Genomic DNA, 13194 nt, shown 5'->3' with positions numbered 1-13194 from the left:
CCACTTAGGGAGTGCTGTGAGATTTGAGGTCTACAGCTAAGACCCTAAATGAGTTCATCAAGACTTTGAGGTTTTCTGCAGTGCTTCACTGCAGCTCTCCAGGTCTTTGATATTGGTAGATATTACATACATGTGTCTGGCAAGTGACTGCACACATCCATCTCCTATTCCATACTGGATCTTCAGGGCAAAGTTGGTGCAATACTGTTCAGAGCTATGGGACTACAAATTAGATTTTAAAGCTAGCTGGAAGAGATGGTCAAATCCCAGCACTGGCTTTGTGAGAGATGTGTTTGTTTGGAGCATCTGAATGCAACTATAAAAGCAAAGAAAAAGAAGTCTCTGGTGGAACATGAGGCCAGAAATAGCCTGCCTGGGTTGTTTTGAAAACCCCCTAAATTTCATACTTTATTACTTTCATTTTCTTTCCCAGTCCAGATAACCTGTCACAGTCTAAGCTACCAGAACAGCCAATTTCCCCTTTTTGAACATTTCTTTAAAGCTTTGGGCAAATCTGTGTTATAGGAATTTTCATCAAAACTGCCACAAACTCATGGAGAAACAGCTCTACACTTTAACTTTTATCTGCTCACATAAAGACTGCTTCCAGAAGCTTTCCAGCCAGCTGCAATAATTAGATGCCTAAAGATCCAGGGAAGCACTGAGATGGATTTTTGAAGGCAACTAATGGTCTGTGTTACTATTTTAAAGATTCAGAGGTTGCTATTGCTGCAGGTGGGGAAGTATAAAATTCATCACTGTGCCTCTTCCACACTGTTAATGAATATGAAGGAGCTCCTGCAACTCTCCATCTTCAAATATCGTAACAGAGCATAATTTAAATGTCCTTAAAACTTCTACAAGCTGAGGAAGAGACTCTCTTGCTCCAGGAGAGAAACAGGATCTGTGGTCTCATCTGAAAAAAAGCCTACAGTGACTCTGCTCAAGCACAAAGATTCATCACTGCAGAAATGTTCTGTGCTGGTATGACTCAAGTTGGAAGGGACCTTGGAGATCATCTGCTCCTACCTTCCCACCATGGGTAGGGACACCTCTCAGCTAGACTCAGCTGCTCAAGGTCTCATCCAGAATGGCCTTGAACACCCCCAGGGAGAAGGAGGCAGACACAGCCTCCCTGGGCAGCCTGTTCCAAAGTCTCACCACCTTCCCACTGAAGGACTTCCTCAGCTTCAGTCTAACCCTGCTCTCCCTCAGCTTCAAACCATTCCCCCTTGTTCTGTCTCTAGACGCCCTCAGGCAAAGTCCTTCTGCAGCCTTTCTGTAGGATCCCTTCAGGTACTGGAAGGCAGCTCTGAGGTCCCCCTGTAGTCTTCTCTTCTCCAGGCTGAACACCCGCAGCTCCCTTAGCCTGTCTTCACAGCAGAGCTGCTCCAGCCCTTGGATCATCTTTGTGGCCTCCTCTGGACTCCCTCCAACAGCTCTGAGTCCGTCTGCTGGGGAGACCAGAGCTGGAGGTGGGGTTTCAGCAGAGCAGAGTCAAGGGGCAGAATCCACTCTCTTGCCCTGCTGCCCACACTCCTCTGGCTGTGGTTCAGCACACGGCTGCCTTCTGGGCTGCATGAGGGCACTGCTGGCTCCTGGGGAGCTTCTCAGCAACCAACACCCCCAAGTCTCTTTCTTCAGAGCTGCTCTCAACCCGCTCTCCATCCAGCCTGGATTTGTGCCTGGGACTGGCTTGACCCAGATGCAGGACCTTGCACTCTGACTTGCTGAACCTCATGCATTGGCATCGTCTCTCTTCTCGAGCCCATCAGGAAAGCCACTGCCCTTTAATTAGTACCCAGTGATCAGGGTTGTTTCCACGGTTGAAAAAAATTCTGAAGTCAGAACACATTTGCCTTTATCCTTTAATTACACATTCATTTGCGTTCGTGCTGTATCCTCTCATCCCTGTGAGCTGCAACACGGAGGTCAGCAGGGGGAGCTCAGCCTTTATTTGTCAGGGTTTGGGGATTTTAAGTGGAATATCAAAGCAGAGAGACTATTGCAAAGACAACAGAAACCTTAAAATAGAGGAATAGGTCAGAATTAATTAGAGCCTGCTAAACGTAGCAAGAGCCTGGTATGCTTGGAGCTTCCCAGCCTGCACAGCACATTAGGAAGAGCAGCTCTACTCAGCCTCCATGCATTGTATGTTGCAGAAAATATTTACCACATCAGTGCAATAAATTCAGTGCAGCAAAACCAGTCACTGACTCCACTGAGCAAACAGGAATGGATCCCCAGCTGATCCTGCTGAAATCAGAGGGAATTCAGCCTTTGAGAGAAGTTCTGGCTGCTCTCAAAGTCTCTAGGCAGTGCCACTTCTTAGCCTACCCTGGTTTGACAGAGCTGCTAGGTAAGGGGGTGCATGTGTAATTTCATGGCAATTGCTCTCCAGACAGACACTGTTATCAGAAATAAAGCCATGCAGTGAGCAGACAGAGAGGACAGCTTCAGCAGGAGTAAAACCTTCCTATTCCCCCATCCCAATGAAATTGCTGCAAAGCTTTAAATTTGATGGCAAGCCTGTCCCTGGCTCTGGCAGAGCCTAATTGCGTGGGGAAAGCAGCCTAGGCAGCAGGGGGCTTGGCACAGATGCTGAGGCAAAGTCCTTTAATCCACAAAGGACCAGCAAAAAGAAGCAAAGGTTTCCATAAATAGAAAGCACCCTGCCTGCCCAGCATTCCATCCCAGACACCCAGTGGGAATGAGCTCTTCAACACACTTCTCTCTGGCATAGATAGCTCTGCTTGGTAAAGTCCTCCCCATCACTTCCAAAGACCCCTGCTGTTAGTGAGACTCCTCAGCACATCCCTCCCCACCCTTCCTGCTATTCAGCAGCCAGAGAAGATTAATGGTCTTTTCTGTCTGATAGCGCCAGCAGCTGCTGTGGAGGTGCATGACTCACATGTCATGAGGTCTGTCCAGCTCAGAAGCACTATGGAGGGGACAAGGCTTGATGTCCACTTGTAAAGGAACAAAACACTTCCCATTTGTATCATGCAGAGTGAACAATGCCCTGGTTTTATGGGGGAAACAGGCCAAACTGCAGATTGTAGATCCAGAGCTTGAGGTTTCTTCCTTCAGCATGAGCTGCTACCACTAGTTACAGAGCAGACACTGACAACACCTCAATGTTTGGGATTTTTTCAGGTTCCAACATTGTTTTTCCCCCAAGATCCATACCTGCATCTGAAATGCTACAGTCAGCATTGTCAGAGGTCAGTTCTTCTCCACTAAGGTCTGAATCTGTTGTTCCAGGTGCTTCAAGCCTCATGCTTTAAACAAAGTCAAGGCACTGAACTACCAATACCACCTTGACACTACATCACTTCTGTGCAGCAAAAGGTAACTTCAGCATCTGATAAAGGCAAGAATCTATGAGATATTGATGAGACTTCAAAGGAATTTAAGAAACATGGCAAAGCATCAGGAAAGTAAAGCTTGAGTTTAACCATTTGGCTTCCAGGGCTAAGAATAACACAGCTTCATACTCCTGAAAAAAACCACTGGATTTATAGGAGGATCTCGTTTTGCACTCTTAATCTGATTGCCTCAAGCATCTGCAATAGGCTGAGATGTCAAAGCACTGTATTTATAATCTGCTGCTGCCAAGATAAATTGGTTTTGCTTGATGACAATCCTGCTGCTACCCCTGGGGTGTGGCTGCACCAAAAAGCAAGAGGCAACACCAGGGTGGAGGCTTTCATCTCTGAAAGGCAGCCGTAGCCTGTCTGAACTTTGATACCAGCAGTTTCATTTTCAAGAAAGATAGAGCTGGTACAGACCAACCAAACCTTCATGCTGTGAGGTAAGCAAGAGAAGCAGCTCTGCTAAGGAGAAACTGTGCAAGCAGGCACAACAATCCCTTATCAGAGACAGACACAGCTGGCTCAGCACTGACGTTGCCTGAGTGTTAACAGCACTAATGATGTGCTGAGAGAGCTCTGGGTGATGCTGCAGAGCAGGATGATTCCTCTGTGTCTGCTCTCATGTATACACTGATACCCAGCAAGCACATCATATGGACCCTGCTCCATGTAAGGGTGTTAAGCTCTTCATAAATCTGGAGTATCCCAGAGAGTTCCATTCAGTCACATCTTTGCTGACTAGACTTTAGGATATCAATACATTAATCAGGTCCCACCAGGAGAGCAAGGATGGTAATTCCCAAGGGATTATGGCTCTCCCATAACCATGATGTCCCTCACAGTAAAGGCAACTTAGCTGCCCACTCCTTCACTGAGGCCACTGCCCTCTGGAATCAAGGGCACAGGTACTACAAAAGAGATCTTCTGGATCACATCTTTCCTGATCATATTTTGTGCACAGCCTTAGACTGTGAATTACAGAGGACAACCAAATTATTTGCAGGGCTTGTGTCTTCTTCAACCCAGGACCCAGTTTGCTGCAGACCAGGAAAACCTCTAGTACAGGCTGTAATGCCTACAGGCTCACATACCAAATTTCCTTCTGGGCTTTCTATTGCCTTCTCCTCAAACACATCAGTGTCACCTTGGAAGGTGTCTCCAAGAACATGGACTGAGATCTGCTTCTCACTGTAATTTCACAGAACTGTTCTGTCCTCAGCTGCCATAACTTTAATTAAAATGGCTGTGGCGCTACCTTCTTGCATCATTATGGCTTCCTAATGAGCTCATTGCAGCAGACTCTCCAGAGGCATCTCCTGGAACCACACTGCCATCGCTGTGACATTCACCCTGTCCCTGAAGTGGATCCTCTGGGCTGTGACAGCACTCTGGCACTTTGCTAAGGACATACTACGTGTCCAGAAAAGGACAGGCTGGACTGTTTTGCTAAGGGAAGCTAGAAAACTGTCTGACAGCAAAGCAGCTGAAATCCCTCTCCAGTTTGTTTTGTGCTTTTGGCTAAGCTCTAGAGCAGAAGAATATCGGCCAGGGACTCTCTTTCTTTGCAGAGGAGGTGTTTTGATCCACCTGGTCTTTAGAGTTTGCATGCAACCTGTAATTAACCCTTTTCATTTCAGTATATGTCCTTAGGTACTTAACTACACCTTCAGGTACCTCAGAATGGGTATAATAGTCTTAAACATCCTAGGAGAGAAGCTAAAGGTCAAGAGCTCTCTAACTTCTTTCCATAAATCAACAGCAGAATCCAAGCAGCACCTGCAAGTACCAAACTTTGGCACTGCCTGCTAATCACCAAGCTACTCTTTCTTCTCCATGTGTCTGTAGAACACATTACCTTTGTCTGCAAAGCAGCAGTAAGCCAACATGAGCCCCTGTTCACCGCTCACCACTGATACGTGAGGTGCACAAAAGGGAAAAACATGCTGGCTCTGTGCCCACAGCTGCCCTCCTGTCACTGCAAATAACCACAGTCAAAAGAGAGGATGCCTTTGATCATTACATTTCCTGCAGCCACAGGAACATTAGTGGAACTGAATTGGATTACTTTGAAGAAATATACACATACCTTTGATAGCAAAAACTCCATGACAGAAGTCCTTAAAATTGATTCTTCCCAAATCATTTGGGTCCAAGTACTTGGCCAGTTTTTCCACCTAAAAGACAAGATCATAGAATCCATGTTGAGCTTGGTGTATCAGCTGTTGCTCAGGTGGTCCACACCTTCCACAAAACCCCCAAGTTGGGAAATAGCTGTAGTGTTCACTTCAATCAACCAACAAATTGTTCTGCAAGGAGAATTCATGTCCTATAGTTTGATTATCTGGTGCTGAGCAAGACATGTGCCCTAACCAGAATTTCTTCAGCTGGGACATGTTCATACTCTCCCACGTGAATCCCAAGAGCTCAGTAAGAGGTGAATCTGAGACCCAGCCTCTCATCTCAGGGCAGGGTGCTAACAGAATCTCCTTTCTTAGGAGCCCTTGCTGTGTGTGCAGCTCACAGGAACACAAAACCTTTGTGATCTGCATCCCTCTTATGTAAAGTTACTGGGGAAGGAGAAAGGACAGGCAAAGATGTGAACAACACACAGCAGCCTCAGTCCTTGAAAAGTTCAGCTTATAGGGGAGAAAACTCATTGGGCAGTTGGGATCAGGCAAAACTTCCTTGCCACAGAAGATACAAGTTTTGTGTATAGAAATATATTAACAGCACAAAAAAAGATTCATGTGGTAAGACAGAGAAGGGTTCTGTTTAGTCTACTATGCAAACCAGAAATGTTCTTAACACTTACAACCTGACCTTCACAGTTCAGCCTTTCTGATCACATTTCATGGTGAGCAGATATCACACAAAATCTAAATACAGCCACCAAACTGGTATTTGCCCCAAAGAAGGTTTGTCAGATATTTCAGGAGGGTTTGGGCAAGAGATAAGCAATCTAGACTGCAGAGGCTGTTGTGTGTTGTGCTGTCTAGAATAAAGGAATCAAGAAACAAGTAGCTGAAGAAGAATAAGGAGAGAGGCAGTCCAGGGAGGTGAGCACAGTGGTGGGACATCCTAGCTGGCTGCGTTCCCCTCTGTGATAAATATGCTGCATGGCATTGTGCTAGTCCCCTCCTGTCCCTTTACCTGTGGTACCCTCACAGAGGCAGAGGTGGCTTCTTGCTGTTTGTAAGCAAGCTCACAGTCAGCTGCAGCACAACCCTGGCCTTCATCTGGGCCCTCCAGACACCCAGGAGTATAAACAAGATGAGCGTAGGAGGGTAGGAGGCAAGCACAGCAGGCACGTAGAATGCTGCACGGTCCTGGGGACTACAAAGAGAGCTCAGCTATGTCAGTCTGAGCAGCAGCAAAAGCCCAGCTGGAAGGAAACACAGCAAATGAATCCAGATGACCCAGTTTCTCAATTTTCTGGTGGATTTTTTTGTTGTTGTTGCTGGTTAATTTTTTCTACAAGCTAGCAAAACCCTAACAGTTTCTTAAAGCTCTGCAGATAATGCACTAACGTTTGTGCACATGGCACTTCTTCCTTCACATCCTCTCAGTGTCTATAAATTCCTTCTGTGCCAATGAACACCACCAGCAGCCAAGGGCCTCATTTAGAACAAGCAAATTGGGATGAGAAAATGACAACATTTTCACTCCCATGAAAAATCCTGTGCTGAATGAGAAAGGAAGGATTTGATCCTGACATTGAATCCTTTCCCCTCTCTTTTGCTTAGGAAAAAATAAATCAGCTGACGCAGGCAGGGTAAATAAAGAGCTCTATGGTGAGTACAGAACCCAGGGCAAGTTAGAAATCTTCTTTAAAGTGTCATATTGCAGAAAACTATAAGTGAGTAGATTCAGATTGGATACTAGGGACAAGTTCTCCATGAGGGTGGTGAGACACTGGAACAAGTTGCCCAGGGAGGTGGTGAAAGCCTCATCCCTGGAGGTTTTTAAGGCCAGGCTCAATGTGGCTCTGAGCAACTTGATCTAGTGTGAGGTGTCCCTGCCCATGGGAGGGGGGGTGGAACTGGGTGATCCTTGAGCTCCCTTCCAACCCTGACAATTCTATGAAAACTTCAACAACTCCAGTCCTGACAGGTGGGCAAGAGAGGCCAGCCAGCAGCTATTACGCAACTCACCATCAAATTCCCACCTCTCTTATCCCAAGCCATTACTGTAGCTCCACTAATTTCTAGCAGCAGAGGTTTCTGTTGCCAACACAGCCACTCCACCAGGAAGTGAAGTTGTATTTAATGGCTACAAGGCCAGCTGTAAATCCTTGCTGAAGCCAATTAAGTAGAGCTGTCTTGATAGGGGACAGATGAGTCAGTGTTATCCCTGCTCACCTTCACAACCAGCACAGCTGTTAAAGATCAAGCAATGGCAGAAATTCCTTTCTTCAAACTCTGTCTAGGTGCATTTAAAGCAGTATAATCAAACAGGCCATTGAGGCTGGCAGCAGCAAGGTTTTACAGCTCCAAATCTTCCTGACCACTGTTGTAGCTGAAATACGTGCAGATGTGTCAGCCTGGTGTAAGTCAGCCTGGTTCCAGAGGCTTTGGTGAAGACCTCAGTGTGGCCACTAGCTGAGCATCTGTCCTCTCATGGACACAGCAACAAAATCTAATCAGACAAGAGTCTTCTAGGTTACAAGATCAGCCTGTAACTCTCCCTGACAAATGGCAAGCTCCCATCATTGTAATGCAAGTAAATACTATTTCAGATGCTCCCAGGGCTGCTTCACAGAATCCTATTTCCTCTTGGTCTCTTGCTAAGAGGCAACAAATTGTGTTTTAGGTTTCAATGTACAGATTCCTGCAGCCAGATGGGAAGTCTCTACATGATTCGATGTTGTGCCACAAGACAGTGGAGTCACTGGGTGCTCCCAGGGAATCTGGCATATTTAGTTTATTTCTCAGAGCTGACCCAACGATTTTAGTCCAACAGTTGCTCAGCCAGATGCAATTACCTTCTTAAAATCAAATTAAATCAAATGTTATATCCCTGGGTGTGTGTATGATGAAGGCACAGAGAATGCATTCACATTGAGATCTAAGCAATGTCTGAACAGTAAATGAAATTATCGCCTGAGCAGAGTGCTTCAGTCTCCAGTTCTCCCTAAATGCAATTTTGCAGGTTTTCAATTAGATTTTAAAATGCAGATAACTGACACCAGAATTTACAGAGCAGCCTGATAGAATTCATGCTACAGGTGCTCACATCTTCAGCCAGTGCTAATCAACACAGCTACCAGCACAGGCCAGGGGCTACAAGGACCGTGATCAACTTGGGGCCACGTTTAGCTGGGCACCTGCATGGAGTTTGTGCACTAATGCACACTGGTGTGGCACATAAATCCCTGCTTATGTGCAGAGATTCCAGTCTGGAGTGCACTTGGGTTTGCTTTTTACCAGAGCTTTCTGGGGTGAGGCAAGAAGCTCTTCCTAGTTACTTCTGGGCTGAAGGCATTACTTCAACTTAAGCTCAATTTTGAGCTGGGGCCAAACAAACTATGCCATCACAGGTGCCCCTTAATCTTCTCTGCTGGCTCTACTGCATCAGCCATCCTCCTGTTTCAGCTTGGAGAGGACTAATGTGCTATCCTCCTCCTCAGAAAGGGTTGCCTCCCAGCAATTAATCACAAGCTGTAACACTTATTTATTGCCTGGGGAAACGTTAAGGGCTTGTCAGCCTAACTGCCAGGCTGCGTGACATCCAAGCCTGGTTTTCTTTTTGCACTCAACAGCCCCTTGGGCTTACGGCTACTGTAGGCTGCTAGTAAAGGAGGAAGCTGCAGCCTCCCAGCCCCTCAAATGGACTGGGCAATGAGCCTGCTCCAGTCCTGGGCACAGTCAGATTCCTGAGCCCTACAACTCCAGGCAGTGCTGGACTCTGCCAATTCCACTGCAAGGGACACTGGACTACAAAACCAACCACTGCCAAAATTCAGTGCAGAAGTGACGCTGTGGTTGGTGTGGTACCTACAGGCATCACACCACGTGCCTTAGCGGTTAACATCATAACCATTATGATGAGCTAGAGGCTGTTTTGGGCTGGGAACTGACACTTCTGTCTGCACTGCTGCACAGAGTAGTCCTCCTGCATGTGGGACAGCAGAAGCAAGAGCTGGAGGGCAAACTACTGCAGGAAGAGGACAAGGACAGACAAAACCAGGAGCAAGCTCAATAATCTACCTGGCTTTATTGGCAGCTGCAAGGATCTCTCTAAAGAATCCTTCAGCAGACACCCAATAGTCTGTGAGAGAAGACATAAATCATTTTTGCTTTGGGAAGCAGTCAGAGTAACCCAAACCCTCTGTCCCTATTGTTTAACTTGCTCGGATGAATGGGTGATTGTCCTTCAATGCAAACACATTTCTGCACTGTAATAACAGGTCACTACCATTTGCCTCCTCTCTGCTGGGTTTCCCAGCTGCACTGACTGCTCTGCAAAGAGGGCTTTGTCCTTACTGCTTTCTGATATGTAGGGGGAGGGTGGGAACACCTTAAAGAGCCTGAAGTGAAAATAAAGGGACAAGGTTTGATGTGAAGAAACAATTTTGAAATCAAACCCAGCCAAGGCAGATAAATACTAATGAGCAGGAAGAGATGCACAGAGCAGTGGACAAAGAAGTAAGGTAGTACCTCTGGTTCAAAATACAAGTTCTGGTTGCACCACAGAGGTGAAGGGCTGAGGCTTTGAGGAGCACTGCAGATGAGCAGGCTGGCTTGGGTGAGGAAGCAGGAGGGGCTGGAGTCTCAGCCCTGAGGCTATGATTTACAACCCAGCTCTGTACAGACTGGACACAGCAGAGTCTCAGCAGGAAATCTGCTATCCTAAACCCTACCCAGCAAAGAAGAGAGAGCAGGAATTAAGTTAAAAGGCCAAGCACTTAAGAGACCTGGGCTGCTGCAGAACCAGCTGCTAGATGCCAGAACTGGTAACACAGCTGAGTCCAAATGCATTTGGAGAGCAGAAGTGAAATCCTGGCATCAGTGAAGCCAATGAAGAAACCCACAGGCAGCCCAGGGGCTGTTCAAAAGTTCACCTGTAAGGGTTTTACAACTAGTAGTGCACTGGGCTATTGTTGTGCCTGAGTACAGTCAGCTGTGCTGCCTCTGCTCAGTTCCTTCCACAGGGGTTTTGAATGGTGCTCTGCCACACAACCCTGCAGCCTGAAGTTTTCAGGAGATCTGCTGTTTGTGCTGAATTCATTGTGTCCTAAAGATTAGAAGGAGGGCTTTTTATTTCAAACTCCATCTAGTCATCTTGTTCCAGCTCTCACAAGAGCAGTGAAGCAGGCAGAGGCAGTGAGCTTGATGAGCTATTATAACATTCTTGATTTTGGTGCCATTTGCATATGAGAAAAAGATTTGAGTTTTGTCAAAGTCACCCAACTCAGCAACTAGGATGATGCTCAAGCTAATTCCCTTCCTGGCATCCCTGAGCATGCCTCTTGTCCCAGGACGTGCAGTGCCTCTTAGTACGAGCACACACTCTACGTTCCAGGCATCTGCATGACTGTTAAGAAGGGAAAAGATTTTTATAGATGAGGGAGTGGAGGAAAAGGAGAGATAAGGACAGGTCATGGAGAAACCTCAGAAGAGATTTATTGAAACTGGTCTTTTCTTGCAAGTAAGTTCAGTGAAGGGCACCTGCTGGCCAAGGCATCCTCACAGGATTCCTGGCCAGCTCTCAGCCTGATGCTGCCAAAACAGCTTTGTTTCCACCCCCCCACCCCCCCTTTTTTTTCCCCCCCAGCAAACATTTTGTGACTGGAAATGAATCCTGCTTCCATTTCCAGGCAAGAAAAAAAAAATCAGACCTCTACTGACCTCACTGAATTGTCTTCAGAAACTGACCAGCACAGAAGGGAATCTGTCAGCACAAAGAAAATGTGTCTGTATTTGATTTAGAGGTAACTGATTTCTGAGGCTCACAATGGCCCCATCCACTGAAATCTTACAGCAGGACCCAAATTACAGCCAGAAGATGCCCTTTGAAATAACTCATCTCAGCAGTTTGCCTTCATTCTGCAGGAGTCTGTGAGCACGTCTCACCCTGAGTGGGAGCAGGGCACACCTGGGAGCTGGGAGGATGGCAGGACAAGTGCTTGCAACAAAGGTCAGGCTGTGCTGTGGCAGGCACAGCTGGGCAGCATCTCCTGCAGCAGGAGCACCTGGGAGAAACATCAAAAAGCAGCTACAGGAGATGGAATATGTAAATGCTGCAGGGTGGAATTAGAGAGGTTCCCACATGGTTTGCACAGGGAGCAGCAGAGATGCACTCACCCTGATTTTAACAGACTGGCCTTATCTGGGTCTGGGGCCCAAGCTTACACCCTCACTGCTGCACAGGGCTTCTTGTTTTGCTCCCAGTCTAGGTTCTTGAATCCCAAAGCAAGAGGGACTCTTGATACTGTGACTCAGTAATTCCCTGCCACTCCAAACCTGCCTCCTTCTCTCCTCCATCCTGCTCTCCCTTTACTCTGCAGGTCCTGATCCTCCTCTGCTTCACCCTGCAGCTGGCCCCATCTCTCTAGACAGTGGTCCTCTTTCACCTCTCCTCCTAACAGCCAACACTACAGACAGGTTTCGCTGTTCCCTTGCTTGTATAACCCTCCTAAACGATGAATCCAACTATTAATTAGTTCCCTCCAAAGGGCTACTGCAAAACCCAACCTGCCAGAGCATAGATGCAGAGGCTAATGGGTGCTCAGCAGACCCATTAGTGCAGGGTACCAGCATCCCTACTGGCATTTGGTAGGATTGTTCCTTCTCTGAAGGTGTTTGGTATTTGTATCCAGAGACTGGAAGTAAACATAAAGCCACGATGATGCCATCTGCAGATGACAGACTGATAAATAACAACCATGCAGAAAGCCTCACTCTGGTATGGATAGCTTCCTAAGTGAAGCCCACACAGGCAAGGTCACGAACTAGTACAGAATACAGAAGAGAAGGAAAAAGATTAACACATCTGGTGAGATAAGGAGTGTCTCTCAATGAGCTGGGATTTATGGATGCACTGGAGAGGAATGAGGCTTCTCTCTGGTTTCCTGGCAATTCTGGGCATTATTTTACACACTTGTGGTACCTGCTTTCAGAAGGGATGCTTAAACCCCAGCCAGCCTGCAGGGAACTGACATAACATGCAAGTACTATGGAAACACCTCATGCAGCCAAACTTAAAGAGAGGGTTTTTTGCTCTGTTTAATTTGACAAAAGGGAGACCAAGTGGTGACTTATTACAAGGTACAAAGACTTCTGCAAGCAGGAAATTGCAGGTTCTAAAGGACTCTCTACTACAGAAGAGGAAAGAGGAAGAACCATTACTTGCCAATTAAAACTGAACAACCTCACATTAAAAACAAAGCACAATTTTTATTAGCCTGGTTGTTTACTCACCAGAACTATCAACCAGGATGGGGATGGAACTATTAAAAGGCGCTGAGGTCTTTTGAGAAGACAAAGAGATATACCTGGAAGATTCACCTAGCCTACAGTAAGTGGTTAAAAGCTGTTCTGTCACCCTTTCAGGACATCACACCAGGCGACCTGATGCTCTCTCTGGACCTGATTCCACCAAGGACCACGTTCCTAGCCAGACATGTGAGGAGTGGAAGAGCAGCATTTAGGAATCAGAGCCCAACAACCAGCCAGGCAGTCTGTGTAACATAAATAATTCATACCACTGCAAAGAGCATCAGGAATTTCCATCAGCTGCTGTCTGATACCAAAGCATGCAGGAACACGCATCGTTGCTGGAAACAATGGTTTGGAATGTGCTTGGAATTTCAATGTCAAGC

The 13194-nt window shown here is 46.7% G+C and overlaps 1 protein-coding gene across 2 annotated transcripts in view; it reads right to left on the bottom strand.

Annotated features, from left to right (window-relative positions):
- The window catches only part of RAB11FIP4 (RAB11 family interacting protein 4), a 104451-nt gene that overhangs the window by 63273 nt on the left and 27984 nt on the right, over positions 1–13194 (bottom strand). For both annotated transcript variants that reach the window (XM_009911493.2, XM_054170331.1), the window contains exon 2: positions 5461–5548. In XM_009911493.2, the coding sequence (XP_009909795.1) occupies positions 5461–5548 (88 nt within the window). The remainder of the gene's footprint in view (positions 1–5460; positions 5549–13194) is intronic.

This window comes from Dryobates pubescens, chromosome 20, assembly GCF_014839835.1.
Source record: "Dryobates pubescens isolate bDryPub1 chromosome 20, bDryPub1.pri, whole genome shotgun sequence".
In the NCBI taxonomy this organism is placed as follows: Eukaryota; Metazoa; Chordata; class Aves; order Piciformes; family Picidae; genus Dryobates; species Dryobates pubescens.
Note: the sequence above shows the minus strand (reverse complement) of the source record. Positions and strands in the feature narration are given on the sequence as shown.